This window comes from Adiantum capillus-veneris, chromosome 11 (assembly GCF_014529385.1).
Source record: "Adiantum capillus-veneris isolate H3 chromosome 11, ASM1452938v2, whole genome shotgun sequence".
In the NCBI taxonomy this organism is placed as follows: Eukaryota; Viridiplantae; Streptophyta; class Polypodiopsida; order Polypodiales; family Pteridaceae; genus Adiantum; species Adiantum capillus-veneris.
In genome coordinates this window covers 53,943,171-53,965,126 of record NC_140941.1, presented here as the reverse complement: position 1 = coordinate 53,965,126, position 21,956 = coordinate 53,943,171, and the positions used below count along the sequence as shown (strand labels likewise).

Sequence of the window (21,956 nt, the reverse complement as noted above, 5' to 3'; positions counted from 1 at the left end):
TCTCTAGGGACATCGGAGGTTGTGTCGACTCTTGCAGCTCGAGATGATCGTGATTGGATTCTGGATTGTGTGCCTCACGGCACATGACACCTTCGAAGGATCTTTTGTCCAACATGCAGTGACACTGTGGTACCATCTTTATTGCCCCCAAATCTAAAATTCCTATTCACAGCGATCTATGGATCCTACGACAGAGGGGGTATATGCATACCTCCAAGGTACTTTATGCTCCGAAGCTAGGATTTCATGTGCAAGAGGCGTGCATGCTTGGCATGGATGTGATTTTTACGGAGGATGCGGTATCTATTTGGGATCGTGAATCCGGCAAGGAGGTCAGAAAAGGCTCAGTGGAGAACGGACTCTACAGGCTTTATGATCTTGCTTCAGCAATTAGGTTACCTACAGGTGATCTTTGGCATTACAATTGGTCATTTGACAATGATGCTCTTCGGCTTGCTTTTTGCGATCAGATGCTTATAAGCTTACGAGATGTTGGAAGTCAGCATGGAAAATGCATTACTTGCATTTGTGGGAAGCAACATCGAGAATCTATTCAGAGGCTTGCTACACGCTGAGCCATTGCTGTTTTGGCGTTGGTTCACACCGACCTTTGTGATTCCTTCCCTCGGCAAGGCTCTTTATTTCATGTTGCTGGTGGACGATTTCAGCCTCTTTACTTGGGTATATTTTCTATAGCACAAGTAGGAGGCATTTGGCCTCTTCAAGAATTGGCGTTCCTTGTGGAGAAGGAGAGCAATCAAGTGTTGAAGACTATTTGATTGGACCAAGGCGGGGAGTTTACCTCCAAAGCATTCTTTCAGTTTTGTGCAGACAATGGCATCAAGCGAGAGCTTGCGAATACTGGATCCCCTCCAGAGAATGGAGTTGTGGAGCGGAAGAGTAGGACAGTGGTCGAAATGGCACGGACCATGCTTGAGCATCGAGACTTGCCAAAGTCTTTATGGGTAGAGGCGGTTGCGACAGCAGTTCATACCATAAACCGGTCTCCAACCGTTTCAAGACCCCGTTCGAAGCTTATTATGGTAAGAAGCCCGACGTCTCCTATTTTCGGATATTTGGAAGCGATGCACATGTCCATGTACCAAAGGAGCAAAGGGGGAATTTTGACCCCAAGTCAAGGAGAATGTTTTTTGTCGGCTACAACCCTCTTTCCGAGGGATTTCAACTTTATGATCTAGAGGAGAAGGATGTTGCACTCAACCGTGATGTTGTCTTCGAGGAGTGTTAATCTTCAAAGGGGGCTACCGCTCCCAAGTCTTCCACAACGATCCTTGATTTGCCGATACTTGGAGACCCGAATTACATGTTGCCTCTTGATGAACCCTTTTCTCCAACCCTTGTCCCTTAGGCTATGGATGTCACGTGCACATCTAACCCTATGTGCATGTGGACAAGCTATCCCAGGTCTAGGGTTTAGGTTAGCCTAGGAAGTGTTCTGGCACCCTTGTGAGCCTGTGTGCAGGCCGTGCATGTCCAGGCACTTAGAATAGTTGCATACCCTCTGATTGCACACAACAGGATCATTAGCATGACATTCAATAGCCATCATGAAAATTTCCAGAGCATAGAACCCTTTTTCCCAAAATACACATTTTTCACTTATTTATTAATAAGTGACTTTTGTTGAAAAAGTAAGTAGGGCAATTTGCTAAAAGAACTATAAGAGAAAACCATTGGGCACTGAGTAGAAGGAGAAGAAGTAGGACACAGAAGGGCAGCACCCGCAACACAGCAGGCAGGCACCCACAGGTCCCAACGTTTTTTGTCAAGATCAGCCCAGCGTTTTCAGCCACTCCCACCAACATTTTCAGCCACTACCACCAACGTTTTCAGATTTCAACCCTTAGCCTCGCGAGAACCCACTCCCACCCGGTTGCATATCCTCGCCAGTTTCCCGTCAAGACCCAGATCAGCCTAGGGTTTTCAGAATTCAGCAGATCAGCCTAGCGTTTTCAGAATTCAGCAGATCAACCTGGCGTTTTCAGATTTCACCCAGACCAGCCAGCGTTTTTGCATTTCAGCTCTAGTCCGGCGAAGCAGTTGCAGATTCAAGCCGCAATACCGCCACATCAACAGATCTCCAGCAGAGCATCTAGGGTTTTCAGTTTTCAGCCTTGACGTTGTCGTCGTCATTACCATCGTTGTCGTCAACATCGTCATCGTCATTGTAGTCCCTATCTTGACAATGACACCTTCGTCATCGTCATCGCAGATCCCTATCTTGACGACGACACCTTCGTCATCATCGTCGCAGATCCTGGACTTGATGACGACACCATCATCGTCATCGTCATAGTCTCCATCGTCGTCGTTGACATCGTCGTCGACATAGTCATCATCAAGTACCACATCATCTGAAAGCGCGAAGCAGAGGATACCGGTAGGTGCGCGTCGCGATGTAGTGCAGGATTGGGGCAAGAAGCAGGAGGCGGAGTGCAGCAGAGAGGAAGCACTAGGGATTGAAGCAAGGAGAGAGAGAGAGAGCTCACGTTTTTTTGGAAAACTCAATAAGTGAGTTTTGGGTTTTCCCACTTTTATTATAAGTGATTAAAAAAAATGTGTCCAGGTTCACATTGAACCTGGACAAAGTATAAAAATATACAAAACAGGGTTATTTAGGCCTTTAACCCAACAACCTCCCACTTAAAGGCATAAATGACGCCTTTAAGTTAACCAACTCCCACCAGATGTATGCAATGCTCATGTTGAGTCTTAGCAAGACTCTTGGTGAGAACATCTGCAGGGTTATCCTGTTTATGGATCTTAGTCAAGGTGACTAGACCATCCTCCAATACCTGACGTATGAAGTGGCACTGCACATCTATGTGTTTGGTACACGCATAAAACATGGCATTTTTGGCTAAATAGACAGCACTCTGGCTATCACAACCCAACACGGGTGTATGAGCAGGCATGCCAAGTTCTTTTGCAAGTCTGCCCAACCAAATGGCCTCCTTTGAAGCCTCTGTGGCTGAAATATATTCAGCCTCAGTAGTACTCAATGCCACAATTTTTTGCAACCTAGAACACCAAGAGACTGCACCACCAACAATGGCAAATACATATCCGTTGGTAGATTTCTTGGTATCCATGTCACCTGCCATGTCTGCATCACAATATCCGTGCAACTTTAAGTCACTTTTTCCATAACAAATACACTTTGATTGTGTACCTTTCAAATATCTCATAATGCATTTGACAGCTTCTCAATGCGCTTTGCCAGGATTTGACATGTATAGACTAACAATTTCCACTGCATAAGCAATGTCGGGACGAGTGGCAATCATAGCATACATAAGAGAACCACAAGCTGATGCATATGGGATTCCCTTCATTGCTTTCAATGCCATCTCATCCTTTGGGCAATCTCCTTTGCTAAGCTTAGTGTATGGAGGTAAAGGTACTCCAAGAGGCTTAGTATCAACCATATTAAGCCTGTCAAGTACTTTTGCAATGTACCTTTCTTGAGATAAAAACAACAATTTCAGCTTTTTATCTCTTTTAATATGCATGCCCAAAATATGCTCTGCATCACCCAAATCCTTCATAGCAAATGCTGAATTTAGCTTACGTTTTAGAGCATCAAGACTAGTCTTATGTTTCCCGGCAAGCAACATGTCATTAACATAGAGAACAAGTATAATGGGACTACCATCTTCATCCCTTTTCGTATACGAGCAATGATCTGTATGGCTACGTTTAAAGCCTTGAGACAACATAAAAGTGTCAAACTTCTTATACCACAGCCGTGATGATTGTCTTAAACCATACAGAGCCCTTTTCAGTTTGCATACAAGTTCCTCGCGTGTAGGAACTACAAAACCTTCAGGTTGTTTCATGTATATGTCCTCTTCAATGTCACCATGCAAAAACGCTGTCTCTACATCTGTTGATTCAATTCCAAATCAAGCACCGCAACAAGAGCAAAAAGGACACGTAAAGTTGTAAGCTTTACAACAGGAGAAAAGATTTCTTGAAAATCAATTCCTTCTTTTTGTGCATACCCTTTTGCAACCAATCTTGCCTTGTACTTGGGTTTTTCATCCACAATCTTAATCTTGTATACCTATTTGTTAGGAAGAGCCTTTCTCCCTTTAGGCAATGGCACAAGATCCCAAATATCATTTGCATACAAGGATTTCATTTCCTCTTGCATTGCAAGCTCCCACTTACTGCTTGACTCACATGTCTTAGCCTCTTTATAAGTGAGAGGCTCCCCTTCATCTGTCAGCATAATATAATGCAAAGAGGGATCATATGTACTCACATTCCGCCTTGGACGAGTAGAACGCCTCACCCAATGATCCACATTATCTGGAAATGGGTCTACAAAAGGTGAAACAATGATATCATCAACAAAGGGCTGCTATACATCATTTTCAGCCCAGTTTTCAGCATTGTTATGTGGCTGCACATGCCCTTCAGGAGCCTCATTTTGCTGTCCAACATCATCTGGCTCAAACACCATTGGTTCATCAACATTTTTAGCCATATGTGGTGCATCCCGAGGGTCAAAATTAGGCCTAATAGGTGGCTGTACATGCTGAAATTTGACCTTCTTATGGTCACCATTAGAGGCACAATTGTTTTTAAGCAGCCTTGCCTCATTAAAAACAACATCCCGGCTGCGTACAACCTTTTCGAGCTGAGGTAACCAAATTCTGTAGCCCATTTCACCTTCTTCACCGTATCCCATGAAGAGGACTTTAATGGACTTTGCATCTAGCTTACTCCTCAACTGAGCACAAACGCTTCGCAACCAAAGACGCGTAAGTGATCATATGAAGCAGGTTTACCAGACCAAACCTCTTCAGGGATGTCACCTTTCAAAGACATGTGAGGGGATCGATTACATATATGCACTGCAGTCTTTAGAGCTTCTCCCCAAAATCCATGAGGGAGATTAGCTATGGACAACATGCATCTCATCCTCTCACATAAAGTCCTATTGTATCTTTCAGACACACCATTAGAAGAGGGGCTGTATGGAACAGTAAGCTCCCTCTTAATGTCCAAATTTTCACAAAATTTGTTAAATTTACCACTTATGAACTCACCCCCATTATCCGTACGCAAGCATTTCAGCTTTTTACCTGTTTGGGTAGTCACAAATGCATGAAATTTCTTAAACGTAGCAAAGGCTTCATCCTTCGATTTGAGCAAATGAACCCAGATTTTTCTAGAATGATTATCAACGAAAGAGACAAAATAATGTGCACCCCCTATAGATTTAGTGGGCATTCTACAAACATCAGAATGTACAAGATCAAGCACATTAGATTTGCGAGAGACACGGGAGTAATAAGAACTTTTTACTTGCTTGCCATATTGACATTCATTACTAAAATCAAGCTTTGTGCCTTTAGCATCAAGCTTGTTCAAATTACAAAGCTTAGCAAGGTCTTTTGGGCTCATATGGCCAAGCCTCTTATGCCACAACTCCATATGTGAGTTAATTTCAGCCAAAGCAATAAATTTGCCCAATAAGGCCTTTCCATGCAAGCAGTTAAGTGTCCCTTTCTTTGTACCTTTTACAATCAGCCTTGAGCCTTTTGTGATCTTCCATGATCCTTTCTCAAACAAAATGCTGTAACCATGCATATCCATCTGACCAACAGAAAGCAGACTCTTCTTGATTCCTGGCACATATCTAACATCATGCAAGACAAGCTCATTTGTGCCATCTATAGAAAGATGCACTGTGCGAATACCCTCAATGGAACATGCATGATTGTTTCCAAGGTAAACATGGCCATGGCTGCCTGCAACAAAAGTAGAAAAGCACTCCTTGATAGGAGTCACATGAAATGAAGCACCGGAATCAACTATCCAAGTCTGGTATAATGCATCATTAACAGTCAATAAAGCATCAATTAGATCACTCTTGGTGATCTGCATATCGTGTGTATGAACATTGAGAGAGGCATCAGACTTATGAGCATCATCAACTGACAAAGTGGCACATAAGATGTCTTCAACATCTGACAGCTCCTCAATAACGACACTAGAGACCACATTGGCCTTCTCTTTGTCCTTTGGACTGTCCTGTGCATCTGTCTTGATCTCCTTCTTCTCTTTCTTTTTGTCTCCATTGTTCTTCTTCCTTTCCAATTTTGCCTTATAGTACCTGCAGTTGGGTTTCTTGTGACCTTTCCTGCCACATTGATAGCATGTCACATCACCCTTGCCTTTGCTGACATTTCCCCTTTCTCTACTCTTACTCTTACTTCTCTGTGCATAGGCATTCTTCTTCTCTGTCCTGCCTCTAACCATGTTGGCTAAGCCACCTTCTTCTCCACTTGCTTTCCTCCCGATTTCTTCATTCAATATTGAACCCCTAACTCCATCAAAAGTCAAGTTGGGATTATTTGACAGTGAGACTACCAATGTTTCCCAAGAATCAGGTAGAGTCATCAGCAAGAAGATAGCTTTGAGCTTATCATCAAAAGGGGGCAAACCTGAGTCCTGTAACTGAGATAGAGTGCCTGTAAACAATGACAAATGCTCTGTAGCGCTCTTGGACTCATCTAACTGCATGCCAACAAGTTTCGGCATCAAATGCACCTGATTAACTGGGGTCGTATTCTCATACGTTGCCTTCAATTTCTCCCACAACTCAAACGCATTGACAAGACCCTTGAGATCTACCAAGATCTCGTCAGAGACGGCCATTTTAATGTAGGTAATGGGCCTTCTTGTTCAATGTAATCCATGCTGCATCTGATATATCTTTTGCTTCTCTGCTTCAAGTGCCCTGTCACAATCTTTAAGAAAGAGGATTCCTTGAATCCTATCCTTCCAAAGATCAAAACCTGTTCCCTCAAATCGCTTGATCTCGAAGAGATTCTTAACGTCAAAGGAAGTCGATGCCATAGTTGCACAAACAAGAGGGCTTAAATGTTGAAATTTTTGGGCAAAATGCACCAAAAACAAAATATAACCTCACTGCAATGTGCACAACAGCTCCAAAGTGTCACAGAAGCAATTTGAGCAAAAAATATGCAAGTTTAGACAAGAATAGCAAAATCTGTGCAGAAAATTCAGCAAGTAAATTTTTACCCAAAAACAACAAATTTTGGTATTTGTAACCTCAAAGAATGTACATTTTATTGCAAAAACACAGCCTTTGGGAGTATGTATGGACAAAAGCCTCAATTTTTAGCATAAAAGTACTGAAAATTGACTCGAAAAGGACATTTTGCATCCAAAACTTGCTTAATGCTCGGGAATTACAGCATTTAAGACTTTCCCCAATCCAAATACATCAAATGTACATTTGCATAAACCTGCGTAAATCTGTAATTTACTGTAAAAACCTGTTTAGAATCCGTTTTTCAGCAAATTTGGTTGTATCAACATTTAGTTCCGTTGCATCTAACATTGGTATCAGAGCTCTTTGGCAGTGTTTTGTATCACTCAAGGAAAGAACCACATAAATTTTTTTGCTTGTTGTAGTCGCACGTAACCCAAGTCCACTTGGCCGTGTCGATTCCTAGTCGTGTTTTTGAAGAGTGACAGGTAACCCAAGAAAGAAATTTCAAGGATGGTGGCACGACAGTAAAATTTTTCACCTTTTTTTGGAGTGAGGTTGGAAGAAAACCTTCCAGTTCCTCCAACAATTCGACAACATCTATGCTTTGGGGAACTATAGAAAGAATCAAAGATTTCTCAAGCTACGGGATTTCTCAAGGATAATGCTATGCAGTGGTGGAGTTCAATCGTGACCAAACTGCATGCTCCAAGGACTTGGCAAGCTTTCAAGACAATTTTTGCACAAAGTTATATGACCTCCCTGTTTGAAGTCCAGATTTTGTCAGAATGGGGCAACTTGAAAATGCTTGCAACGGAGACCATGGAAGACTACAACCAAAGGTTTCTCGACGTCTACCTTCTGTTGTCTTTCTCCAAGTTGATTTCTTTGGATGACCAATGCGAGCGGGATACCATTGGACTGCCATCTCCTTTACAGAAATACTATCTGTTTAAACAAGTATCGACAATGCAAGAGCTTATGGACCATGCCGCGGTCGCTTGTAAGCTTATGAAATGGAAGCTAGAGTTAACTACAGAAGAAACTCCGGCAAACAATCAGAATTCTCGGCAACAACGAACAAATCCTCGGGAATCTCGTCAATTGCGAAGACATCGTTTTCCCCCCCCCCCCCCCGAGAAAAAGATCCTTCTATTAGTTAATGAAATTGCCCATAGGGCTACAACCTCCTCTACAAGAGAGGACTACAACAATCATGATGGGGAGACTCTCCCAATGAAAAAACAACATATATACAATGAGGCTAGATCAGGAAATGGAAGGAGGGAAGAGCCACACAGGTGGACGGTAGTGCCATCTGAGCACACCCTGGACCATGGTGAAAAATGGCCCAGGACGCCAAAGTCGAAGGAAAGCCTCTCTGTGCTCCCGCATGCGGTCAGAACTGCCTTGGAGTCTCTCGAATTGTCCTCTGAGAGTATGAACCAGCTCAAGCCAAAGATCCCGAACAGTCTCTGCTGGTGGTACAGGGCGAGCCTCGAAGATGCGGAAGCAACGGGCCCGCCAGATGAACCAGAGTGTCAGGCCACTAATGAGCTCCCAATACACCTCTCTCACTGCACCACTCCTATGGAGTAAGCTATGTGGCAGGCTGGAGTGTAAGTCGCCCCCCTTGCATCACTATCATCTTGCTGGTGGATGATAGCTCAAACTGAAGTGCCGGGCTCGTGAGAGTGGACCAAGCAGCTGCCTCCCAAGTCTACTGCCGAGCCGTGGAAAGAGCGAGCATCAGCCGAAGAACACGAAGCCACACCTGCTGTGCCAAGGGACAGTCCCATAGGCAGTGACACTGACTCTCCACAAGATGGTCACAAGCTGTGCATGCGGACGAGAGGCCACTATGCACGAGCCAACTCCCAACTGCTGTAGCTCTGTGTGCGACCAGCCACTGAAACAAATTGACTCGCCTTGGCAGTCTTGAGTCCCACAACCTCTCCCAAAAAGCTGCCAAGAACTCAGCTGTTAGACCCTCCTCCTGCTAATGAGGTGCTGCAGCAGGGCGAGCCTCTCTCTGTGCTGCCAGTATGTGACGTCCCAGTCGAACAGTGTACTGAAAGAAAGGGACACCTGTCGGTCTGCAAAAGAGAAGGGGTCCCTCCAAAGCCACTCTCCAGGATCCCATTGTACTCGTGCCAGTGGACAGCACTCCCAAGCCCACAGTCTCCAGTGTCCAGTTGCAAGAGCAGCTTGGGTCAGGATCGATGACACAAGTCCTCCCATAGATACCCACCACTCGGATCCTTTGAAAACAGCACTCTGCCACCTGTGGGGCCTCTACTGCAACTCGTTGTAAGCGTCCCTCACCTTGTAGCTCGAAAAACAGGGAGGGAGCAGTCTTTGAGCAAGCCCGAACAGAGATGAGAACCTCCAGTCGCGTGAAGGCTCCCATCCATCTGGGCGCTGCTGACTCAAGAGGCGTGAGCCACTCAGCTGCTGGTACTGCCTCTGAGATGTCCTGGAACATGCTCTGCACCCCTCTCATGCCTTGTAAGCTGAAAGCCCTGTAGCTCCTGTGACAAGCCTGAAAATTGTAACCAATCACCTAAAGAGCGTGCTGGACCTGCTGCCATAGAACCCCAGGAAACATGAGGCCGACTACCAACCAAGTGACCTCTCTGAGTGCTAACCATGGGGTTCCAAACAAGGGGCTGTGGCAGGCGCTCCTCCGTGCAAGTAGGCTGACGCTGCTCCAGGCCTCGCAGCAAGTGCTCCCAAGATCGTAGCAACCCCACAGCGAAGCGATCCTCCGTATCTCTGTGAAGATCCATCTGGTCGAAGGTTGCCATAGGGCCTCCTACGTGAGGCACCCTAGCACGAAGCCGCTGTAACAAGAACTCCTTCCAGGGCTCCTCACCTGGAAGAAGACCTCGGACAATGAACTTCCTAAGAAGGGTGGTGCTCTACTGTGTTGGGTCTATGATCCCAAGCCCTCCCTGGGAACAAGGAAGAATGATGACCTGCCAGTGCACTCGCCACATTGGGCGCTATATGTTCAGGAAACCCACAAGGCAACCCTGAATGTGCATAGTGATCGACTGAGCCCTGCTTGGCACAATAATCCCTCTGCCCGCAATTGCCTGCTGCAAAGAATCCGCAATAATTATACATACCCCACCCTGGATGCCTCCATGTCCAAAAGCAGTTGACCAAAAAGTATCATATCGTCCACGCAAGAGCTTACCACAACGTCTAATGTGGCTCTCACACAGATGATGCTCCTGTAGCATAAGGAGATCAATCTCTCCTCCCACAAGGCAGCGCTGAAGCTCTTGACGTAGTCGGCCCCGCTGACGTTGAAACTGGGGCCCACCAAGTCCTTGCACGTTCTATGAGACGATCCTCATGGGGAGCGAGAGAGAACAGATGCTGCCGCAGCAGCTAAACGTGCTATCTTCGAGGCTGGCTTGGATGGGGAGTAATCGGCATCCGAGCGTCCTCTAGATAGGCGTGAATGCAACAAGTGCCTGGCCCAAGCCCAAGTAGAGCGAGCCGTACGTAAAGCAACCTCCTCTGTCCAGGAGTCCTCATGAATGTGTACATAGCATGGCAAGCACTGCGTATCAGCAAAGAAGTGAACCACAATGTGTCTACATCCTGCTGTATCTGGAGGGGTCACCGCAAACTTGGCCAATGGCCACAAAGTCTGAAGCATGTCTGTAACTCCTAGGTCTCCCATGTGGTGAGAGAACTCTAGGACCTGTGTATGCAACCACTCCAATACTGAGTCGAGAGTCCACTCAGTCTGGTGCCTGCCGCAAAGGGGAAAAGAGAAGCCAACCGTTGAGTCGAAGGCCTCTATCCCCCTAGCTGCAAGGAACAGAACATGAACCTTGAAGCAGGCTGCCTCATGGTCTGCTGAGGGGTCGCCGAGAAAACGTGTAAAGTCGTCAAAAAAGTCCCAGTGGTGCCGAACGTCGAAGCTCGTCAAACCACGAGGGACTGCTGCAAAGGGAGACGTCTGTACTTGTAGAGGGGGTCGCAAGAAAGGCTGTCCCTCTCTCGCAAAGCGACTCGTGGCAAAGGCGCTGCCAAGAGATCTCCTAGCAGCCGGAGATGGCCCTGCCCCCTGGGTCGACTGTGGAACTGGAGCGGGAGGGGGGGGTGTAGGAGCAGGGGGGAGAGGGGCGGGGGGGGGAGCGGCAGAGGTAGAGGGGCGGGGGGGGAGCGGCAGAGGTAGAGGGGCGAGGGGAAGAGGCGGCGGGAGCAGGAGGCCAGGGGGGGGGGGGGGATGTTGAGGAGGAGGGGAATTTTAGGGGAGGAGGGACTGTCGAGGGTGAAGGTGAGGTGGGGGCTGGAGCAGGGACCTCATCCTGCTCAAGAGGACCGAAACGGTTCCCCGTGGGAACCCATTACTGCTGGGCAGACGCCTGAGGACCACTCTGAGTGAGGGGCTGTCGCTGTGGCCCCTGCCGTCGTCGACCACGAATCTGTTACCATCCCTCCTCTGCTGGAGCCCCAGGCTCGGAGGGTGGCTCTGCATGAGTGCTCTGTGTCTCTGCCTGTGGGGCTGCTGGCGAGCCCTTGCAGGTTGGGGTTGAGTCTGTGGTATAGGTCAAGGCCTCCTCCGTGGACACGCCTTCGCAAGATGGCCCATCTGTCGACAAATGAAGCATTGGTTTGGGAGGCCCGAATATTCCATGCTCTGTCTAAACCAACCCCCACTCACCCGAGGCAGAAGAATGACCTTTGGGAGAGTGTGAGTGTCCCTAACCAGAACGCGAACTGAGGGAATGCCGGCCGCCTTGGCAGCTACTGAGGCTGCCGTGCGAGGTGTCTCCGGGACAGTCCCAATCGCTAAGCCTATCCTAGACAAAAGTGGTAGGTACTCCCTCCGCAAACCAGGAAAGCAGACGGAGATGGGGATGTCTGCCTCCTCTACCAGAACATCTGAAGAAGGGTCAAAACCATGTCTCCACTGTTGAAAGTGGGCTCGAGCTGCTCGGATGGTCAATGGACTTATGTCGATGACCTTGGACGCCATCTCGGGGGTCTCGAACTCGATCTGGTAGTAGCCTCGTCCGAGGATCTGAACGTCCAAGATCTTGCCCACCTTTGCGAGAAGGCGGGTCTGGAGAAGATCATGTAGCTCTTCTTTGCTGGGTCTGGTGCCGAGAATCTTGCAGATGATAGAAGTCGCCTGTAGGCGCTCTATCTCTGCGGCTAGGCTCGCTTGCTCTGTCGGTGATAGAGCAAGTCGAATGGTGGGCTCAGCGGGGTCGGGGCGAAGGGGCTTCAGTAGAGTCCTTCTGTGGCGGAGCTTGAGCCTCCATCTGTGTCTACTGCTGTGGCGGAGAAAGAGAGGGTAAAACAATTTTTCTGCAAAGGGAACCCGGCAAGCACTGTCAAAGAACTAGCACTGCCAGAGCCAATCGACAGAAGAACCTCGGCGTGAGACTAGGCAGAACGAAATGAGCCGCGGGCCGCGGGGGGGGGGGGGGGGGGGTTCAGTGAGTGAAGAGAGGAGGGAGAGGGCAGTGCAATGAAGGGAAGCGGGGGCTGAGGGCGGGCGGGCAAGGGTAGGGGCAGCGCAGTGGGGGCAGGTGACGCAGCGGACAGCGGGGGCTGAGGACGGGCGCAAGAGGGGAGCAGGTGACAAGGGGGGGGGGGAGGGGTTAGCTCAAGGGGAGTGCAGGTGCGAGGGGGGGAGCGACAGCAGTAGCGAGCGTCCAGATCATAAAATTCAGAGCTCTCTTCAAATCCCATCGAATGTTGTCAGTTGTCCTGGCTGTTGCCGCAGCTCTCGTCTGCTCTTGCTATTGCAAAGACCTCGTTTGACAAAGCATCAACGAGAAACTTTGTTACAAGAAGGCCGATGCTTTGAATGTTTTCAGACAGGGCATACTTTCAATTCATGTCCTCAAAAGAGCCCAGACATCTTCAGAGCAACCTTGAACTCCGATAGCAGATAGATCCGCAAGATCACCTTCGGCTCAGAGAGCTCACCCTGCCATTGGACTTGTGTCGGTGTATATTGATGACATTAATCTTAAAAGCTCAAATAAATTGTGTAGAGCTTATAGAAAAATCAATGGCTTAAAAGCCTTAATCTTCTTTGACCCAGGAGCTACCAAGTATTTCATCCATCACGACTTCCTCAAGAAGATGGATTTTGACTATGATTCACATGGTTGCGAACTTAAGGCCGAGCTAGCCACGGGCCAAACTCAACTGCTCATTGGTGCTCTTCCGGTTCATTCAGTTTTCTCATTCCATATCGGAGCTCTTGATATTCAAGCATAGAAAAATTCGCCATCATACCCAGTCCGCGTTGTTCTGTAGCGGGTGTCTCGATGCACTAAAATTACATACCCAGGAAATCTCACCCAATTAGGAATATTCAGTGGTTGACACATCACAACGCAACACAAATGCTCACATATGCATGTTACAAGACACAACAAACAACACTGCTGAGCACTTCTCCTAGACAGACGGTCGTAGATATGAAGCTACTCAACGACTACCTCCTCACTCCCCTCACGAAACCTAAAAAGGTGCGGGCCAGGAGCTTAGAGGACATATACAACCAAACGCTCCCTAGACCAAAACCTGCATGGCTTGGAGGTTTCAAGCATACAACTAAATGCTCCCCAAACACCTAGCCTGCGTCGTTCAACGGTTTTCCAACATACAACGAAATGCTCCCCAAACACCCGATCTGCGTCGTTCCGAGGTTCAGACATGATTAAACATCAATTCTATTCTTCAGTACTCCACCCGGGAGTAAATCACAAATCATAGAAACCAATATTAAAACCAGAGTCAAGCAATTCTCACTCGGCACCAAGACAGGTTTGAAACAATTACAATCCATTTCAAACAAATTTCAAACAGTACTTTCTCAAACAAAGTTCAAAAAGTATATGAATACGAAGCAATTAGAAAATTCATTCGGGTTTTTGTTCAAACAGCTGAACTTTGAGGACGACTGGCTTGTCTTTCTGTATCAAGGTGATCGTATAGTTACGAATGTAGAGTGTCGTGTCATTGTTGTCGTGCCAAGGCATGCCCAGGAGAGCGTCGAAATTGCCCAACTTCATGATGTGGCAATTGGCTTTTTCTTGGTATCTCTGGTAGTCCCCTTGGACACACCGTCGGAATGGCTCTTGGATATTTTTAAGCTCACTTGAGTTGTTTTGCAGAAATCGCGGACGATTACTCTTCTTTCAAGAAGGGGCGATGTCATAAACTGTTGACCTGTCAAGCAACTGAAGACCCGGCGGGTTAGGGTTTCCAAATTCCCAGACCTAACCCTAGCCAACACGCAGATCCTGGCTGATGGGCTAAACCCTAGAAGCAATAGAAGAAAAGGAAGTTCTCACCAGCTTATAGTTCATTGTCGAGAGGCCTAATTATTAAAAGATCTTCCAACTTATGGGACCCCATCCGATGGGGCCCAAGACATAAAAAATAAAGCAGGACCCACACACACACACACATAGAAGACTTGCGTATCCATCTGATGACGTGTCAAGACAATACGGACAGCCCAGATTTTTGGTTGACATGCTGACATGGCACTGTATGGACAGTTCCGTGTTTTGCGCTGCTGGTTGCTGTGTACGAATTTCTGTGTTTTATGCTGCAGCCTGTTGGGAGCCAGATTTTGAAGATTAGAGGTTTTTTGTTTTGTAGCTTTTCATGCCACTTAATGTTCAGCATAATTATGTACTATTTCTGGCCTGCCCAACGGGCCAGGCTATAGTGATGTATAAACTTTTTTGCCAACAGAAAAAGGAACATATTTCTTGGCAACTTATGTAGCTGTATTATAAATGAGGGTTTCCTGTTTTCTTTTGGAGAATTGTTTCATTTCAAGTGGTGTTACACACATGACAAAAGCCAATGCTCTCAATAATATAAAACAAATGCGTATATAGTATATAACTATGCCTATCCATATGATTCATTAGACTATTGCATATAGAATGCAACTCTTCATTTGTCTCTACATTTGTTTACTACTAGTTAATAGAGTGTCATTGAGATGAAGAGAAGAGAAATGCAGGGAAAGAGAATTGTTGTTACTTGTTAAATAGAACATCTGATATTATGGTCCTTTCTAGATCGTGCAAAAGATAAATAACGTATGATTTTGATAAAAATTTCTTTTGAATTAATGCATTTCAAGTGAGTATTTCATGTGGGCATTCTCAGATTTTTTAAAGGTGATGTACTTGAAGGTCAAGTGGATGATGAGGAGGGACCTATTGTATAAAAATTGATCATAGCCTTCTTTATGACTGACGGACTGTACGAGCTCTCAATGCTCACTTTTTTTTCCACAGGATCCAGTCATCAGACCTTTAGGGGAGCTGGATTCGAGCACTCTTCAAAAACTACTACCAGAAATACCACTGTGGGTGAAAAATCCTGATTATGACAGGGTATGTATATGCCTCCATAACAATGTTGTTATTGAAAGCAAATTTATATAGCTTTTCATTTAGAACATGAAACCCATTGTCTCACCTTTGATTCAGGTGGATTGGCTAAACAGATTTCTAGGAGAGCTATGGCCATATCTTGATAAGGTGATTAGCTGCTTGTTATCAATATGTACTCTACTGTGGCCTTGGATTTTCAACTGTTTTATTTGGAAGTGTTTTCAATATTGCATAGGCTATTTGCAACATTATCAAGGAGACAACAAAGCCAATGATTGATCAATACAGTGCAAAGTACAAAATTGATGCTGTAGAGTTTGAATGCCTCACTCTGGGCACATTACCTCCAACATTTCATGGTGACATAGCTCTGGGATTTCATTTCTCTCTTATATCTAATTACATTTCAATGCTCAGATGTCTTCTTCACATTGTATGATCTCTGCATGACGTGAAATTACAAGCTCCAAATTGGATTTACATTTTACTAGTTTAGGCCATAGAAATTTGTTGTTGCAATAGATGACTTGAAGTAATCGTGTTTCAAACTTTTTTTACTTGTAAATAGCCCACTCTATGTCAGATTGTGTTAGTATCTTACCTTTAATTTTTTACATAGCTTGGTTAGATATGGCAATGCCAATTTGACATTTCAACATGCTCAAGATATTCAACTTTTTAAGCCATGAGGACCTGAGAACCTTGTCAATAAGGGATGAAATTTGATTCAGTTGCCTGATTGAGAATTGTCTGGAAGTAGGTTAATTCAGTCTTTTTATTGCGAACTATCCAGAAAGTTTGGTGTTTTGTGTTTCGTCCTTCTCAAGTAGTCCGTATTTTATCTATTTCAAGTTCCTACAGTCATTTATTTAAGTCTGATGCTGATTATATTGTAAGTGCCTATAGTCAATCGGTATACCTGTTGTTTTGATCTATCTTCAGTACTTAGAGTCATGTGTTTTGTCATGTGATGTTGCAGGAATAAAAGCATTCGATACACAGGAATCTGAAATTATTATTGAGCCTGTTCTCAAGTGGGCTGGAAACCCCAACATTCTGGTATCTGTGAAAGCATATGGTCTCAAAGCAACAGTACAGGTACTTGTCTGAGGATTTGACTTTTCAAGATTATCTCAAAAGAACAGGATTAAGAATAATCCTCACTCATTGGCATGTTCAGCTAACAAACTGACGAGAATCTAGGATTGAGCCTGAATAATTCTAGGCTTGCGTGTAACATAAAGGCTGCTTATCATTTTTCTCAGCTAACAAACTGAGGAGAATCTAGGATCAAACTTGAATAATTCCAAGCTTGCTTGTAACTTGAGCCTACTTATCATTTTTCCCTTATAAGTTTAAGAATACCTGTGTAAAATTATGTAAATTATGTATATACGTCATTGATAAGGGTCCCAACCTGCAACTTAAATGAGGCTAAAGTTTTGATTTTAATGTTTATTACCTGAAATATATGTTGGCAGCGGTGAAAAGTGTGCGCAGAGAGAGAGAAATGAAATGAAATGTTATATTAAACGGCTTCAAAAGGCCAAAATGACCTATGAGGCCAAACTGATACAATCCTTGTGGATCTAATCCAATGCCTGGGTACAAAAATAAAATGAAGTAAAGTGAAAGACTAAACGAAAAGACTAAAATTGTTAGACTGAAATCATCATCATCATAATCAATGCCCGAGGATGCCCGGCATCGGGCGTTGTCTGAGAAAGTATTGCATCGCTCGCTGAAGAGCTTCGTCAATGTACGCTTCTGTAAATAGTCGTACTGGGCGTCTCCCATATCGTCTAGGGTCCAAAGCCCTCTCTGAATAGACAGTGAAAGCGGCCTTGTATCTCATAGTATACCGGACAATGACAAATGTGATGTAACTCTGTCTTTGGCTCTATATGACACAACTTGCATATCATGGCTTCTGCTGGTACTCTCCTAAATCTGCCAGTCTCAATCTCTAGCTGATGTGATGATGTGCACATCTGACCAATAGCACATCGTATCCCATAGGATAAATGAGTGTCCATATAGGCCAGTCTGATCACATATCCATCTTGTGTTAGTTGGAGAAGATGCTCTCTATAGAAAACCATCTACGTGCCCAACTCTTGTACCGGTTGTATCCATGTGCTTCTGGTATCTAGTTGAGCTATCGGGATGACTCAAGGGCTAACCGAGCATATCTGTCTCTGGGGAGGTGCCATAAATTATGCATGAAGGAAACTGATTTAGTAAGGGACTCAACTACGAGAGGGGGGGCAGCTACCTCGGCTCTAATAATCTCATGTGGCAGTGAGGCCTTAGCCTGAACCAACCGAGAGAACATAGAGACTAGACGCCTCTCCAACATCTCTATCCATCAGTGCTACCAGATCTTCCATGGTGGTCCATTGAGGGTCCCCAAATCTGAACCCCATAAAGCATAATAGGTGAAGTCACTAGAGTGTCAAAATGCCACATCTTTGTTTGAGGTTCTTGAAACTGAACCTGCGAACACATCTTCTCCAATCCTTTCAAGGTTGCATAAGCTCTTGGCAATCTAGTCTCTGCTGCTCTCCTCAATGAACATCGGTCCACTGAAGACTACCCCAAGATAAGTGTATGCATGTGTATACTCCATTGTCTCCTGGCCGTATGCAAAAGTGGGTGCTGACCTCCTGACCCACTGTGCTGTGGTGTTAAACACCATAACCTTGGTTTTCCCCAGGTTAATTGACAATCCTCTATCGTGGGCAAATGTGTACAATGTGAGGATTCTAGGTACTAATCCTTAATTAAGTACTTAAACTCATGATTAAGACTTAAGAAACTGAACTGTACTCGAGACAAGACTTAGAAGACTCTGTGTTTGATTGATTGAATGTGTGATACAAGGGCTCCTTATATAGGAGACGAATAGACACAAATGAAAAGACACGTCTCTTGGTGAAGAAGACGTAAAGACACATCCTTTCGGCGAAGAGCTGCAACCATTGGGCGAAGAGTCGCACCCGTAGAGCGAAGGGGTGTGACCAGTCGTCGAAGGAGTGTGGCTTTTGGCGAAGAGGCATGTCCTTTGAGCGAAGAGTCGCAACCATCCAAGCGTAGGGGTCCTCCTTGGCATGGCACTTCGCGTAGCTGCATCAACGAGTTAGTATTGTAATGTAGTTAAGTCACAAAGGTGACATTCCCTCCCTCTTAAAATAAAACTCAGAGTAGTTGTAGAAACTCCGGGAGGAGGAAATGTATTGTTGTTGTGCTTCTGCATCCAAAGCTCTTTTTGTTAATTCCCACGTCATGGCACTGTTATTGATCATGACTATTTTGCCAAACTGAAAACTGATCATATCTGCAACGTGTCTCATCTTTTTCAAAAGTATCAGTATCACATCTGCAACTTGATTAGTGCTTTTGTCAAAGTCTTTTGTAACTTCGAGCTTTGTCCAAGAAAAGATTGAATTTGTATCTGCTTCGAGTGAAATTATTGATAAACTGACTTGAGTTTTCTTTTGAGTAAAGACCACTGGTTGGAAATCTATAAGGTATTCCATTGGTTTGTCTGGAACAGTAAAATCCTTTTGAAGGGATGTCATAGACTGAGACATAGTAGTGTTTGGAGGTACGGCCATCTGTAAAGGTTTATCTGTGAAACAAGTTGTGTCCAAATATTCAATTGCAGCGACTGAAGTCGTGCTGTAAGATTTTGTATCCGTTTTATCCTTTGTATCATTGAAGGTAAGAATTGGTATCTTCAAGTTTGAAGAATTATCATTCACCACAGCATCCGTTATCTCATCAGAAACAAAGACTTTATTCTTCAAGGGCGGTGACGAGGCTTTTGTTTTTGCCTGGACCACAACCAAAGAAGTTGTGTGCGTTTGGGATGCCACACATGAACTAAAATCTCTTGAATCTTCAGCTTTATCAGTGGGTATTAAGGCTTCCAGAGTAGGAGTAGCATGGCATGGCTCGCAAGGGGGAACTTGTCCAGCGTTGCGGCGTTCACGATCGAGTACTTGACTAGGGTCGGAAATATGTGCCACTATGTGAGCCCACTTCGAAGAGGTTGAATGCTCTTGAAGGGAGATCTTCTGAAAGCTTCATGTTGCTGCTTTTGCCGATGATCATTTTGAGGTTGAGGCTTGTTATAGCAGTCATGCTGCAAAGAATGTTGTTTCTGAGCACGTTGTTGCTCAAGCAAAGTGAGTTTGTGTTGGGTTGTCTCTGAAGAAACATGCTGAGGGTGAGAAATAGATCGCTGAGAAACCGTCGAAAACTGTTTGATACCAAAAGGTCGTTGCAATTGTTGCCGGAGAGCCTCCAATTTCACTGTAAGTGAGAGATGTCTTGTTCCAAGGCGGCTACCCGATGCTTCCACAATGAGAGGTGAGAGTCCATACTCGAGCATGAACCGTTAATGAAAAGGAAGGCTTTGCTTGGACGCCAATGAAAGGGGTTCCTTCTTGTTGAGGGGAATGAAAACTGTTCACCACAGAGGGGGCTGAAAAATCATGTAGTACTCAAGCATTAGAAAGGGAGATTAATAACCATCACTCCTGGGAGGTAAAAGTGGCGAAGAAGAAGCTCATTCGGTGCTGAAAATTGAAGTATTTTGCTGCTGTAATTTCTGGACAGCCATGCAAATCCGCCTTCGAGAGCACACCGTGAGCCCACATCACCTGCGAGGGGGGGGGGGGGGGGGGGGGGGGGGGGGGGGGGGGGGGGGGGGGGGGGGGGGCGGTGATGGGGCGCACCCAAGGAAGGGAAGGGGGGTTGGTTTCTTGCGCGCAATCGAAGAGGGGAGGGGCTGATATGCTCGCACGTCAAAGGGGGGGGGCTGAAAAAAAAATAAAATTCTTTTTTTCCGTTTTTTGAGGTAGGAGAGGGTGCCCAATGGTTAGGTTTTTTTTAAAAAGTTGAGGGTCACTTTTTTTTAAAGAAAAAGGTCATTTCCATGTGAAAGGGCATGTTTTAAAAGTTGTGTCCTTTCGAAGGGGTGCATCACTTGGAGAGGCTCCGAGAGGGTAAAAGGGACATGGGGGGGCTAGTTTGAGTACCTCCACGCGTCACACGGGACAGGGCACCGCCATCAATGCCATGTTGAACCTCCGAGACTTTAAGAGAGCATCTTGCATTACACTAGTGTTGCCCGAAAGTGGTAATTTAACACATGTGCGGCGGGAAAAGAGGTAAAAATCTTGGGGATTTCATTCGTTCTCCTTCTTCCATACAACTCCGGGAAGGGGGGGGAGAGGGTAGCGGTGAGGGTGAGAGGCTCACAACCTTCGGGTCCCGAGAAAAAATTTGCTCTGATACCATTGTGAGGATTCTAGGTACTAATCCTTAATTAAGTACTTAAACTCATGATTAAGACTTAAGCAACTGAACTGTACTCGAGACAAGACTTAGAAGACTCTGTGTTTGATTGATTGAATGTGTGATACAAGGGCTCCTTATATAGGAGACGAATAGACACAAATGAAAAGACAAGTCTCTTGGTGAAGAGACAGGAGTTTAGACGTAAAGACACATCCTTTCGGCGAAGAGCTGCAACCATTGGGCGAAGAGTCGCACCCGTAGAGCGAAGGGGTGTGACCAGTCGTCGAAGGAGTGTGGCTTTTGGCGAAGAGGCATGTCCTTTGAGCGAAGAGTCACAACCATCCAAGCGTAGGGGTCCTCCTTGGCATGGCACTTCGCGTAGCTGCATCAACGAGTAAGTATTGTAATGTAGTTAAGTCACAAACGTGACATACAAAGCATTTAAATGACGGTGCATCCCCTCCGCGAAGTGAGAAATCAACACAATATCATTAGCATATAACAATAGTGGGATCCATGTCCTTGCCAATTGTGCTCCTCTATCACCATCCCTCTCAATGTAGTCAGAAACCTCATCCACATACATGCCAAATAGTGTAGGAGATAGCGGGCAACCCTGTTTCACCCCAATAGTGGAGTGAACCAAATCAAAATTCCCCTTTGGAGTGCGTACATGCCCCACTATTGACTTGTATAGAGCCATGATACCCAAATCAACTTTTTGGGTACTCCCATCTCCTGCAGTCTGTGCATCAATCTAGCTCTGGGCAATGTATCAAAGGCTTTGCGGAAATCCACAAAGCAACAATAGAGCCGTCTCCCATGTGTTCTCCCCTCAATAATGGCTTTGAGTGTCAGAATATGATTAAGAGTAGAGAAACCTCTCCTAAAACCCGCATGTCGTGCTGCGTGTACACCCTCTCTCTTCGCCCATCTACTCAATTGTTGCTCAAGGATGGATGCGTACAACTGTGCCAATGTGTCTCCAATCATGATATTGCGGTAATTCCCAGGCTCCATAGGGTCCCGTGCCTTGAAGATAGGTACGATAGTGGACAAACTCCAAGTATCAGGTAGGCCCTTGCACATGGGACAGTTGAACATCATTGCTAGAAGCTCTGCAAGCAGTTCTTTGGCATGTATAAAATGCTTTGCAACCAGGCCATCATGATCATATGCTCGCCTAGTCT

The 21,956-nt window shown here is 45.5% G+C and overlaps 1 protein-coding gene and 1 pseudogene across 2 annotated transcripts in view; one reads left to right on the top strand and one right to left on the bottom strand.

Moving 5' to 3' along the window:
- LOC147447248 (synaptotagmin-2-like) overlaps positions 1-21,956 on the top strand; it is a 76,206-nt gene that overhangs the window by 31,715 nt on the left and 22,535 nt on the right. For both annotated transcript variants that reach the window (XM_086523098.1, XM_086523097.1), the window contains exons 2-5: positions 15,361-15,459; positions 15,556-15,606; positions 15,695-15,818; positions 16,439-16,557. In XM_086523098.1, coding sequence (XP_086379224.1) covers positions 15,731-15,818; positions 16,439-16,557 — 207 coding nt within the window. In that variant the 5' untranslated portion in view covers positions 15,361-15,459; positions 15,556-15,606; positions 15,695-15,730. The remainder of the gene's footprint in view (positions 1-15,360; positions 15,460-15,555; positions 15,607-15,694; positions 15,819-16,438; positions 16,558-21,956) is intronic.
- On the bottom strand, positions 4,088-4,743 carry LOC147447249 (uncharacterized; annotated as a pseudogene).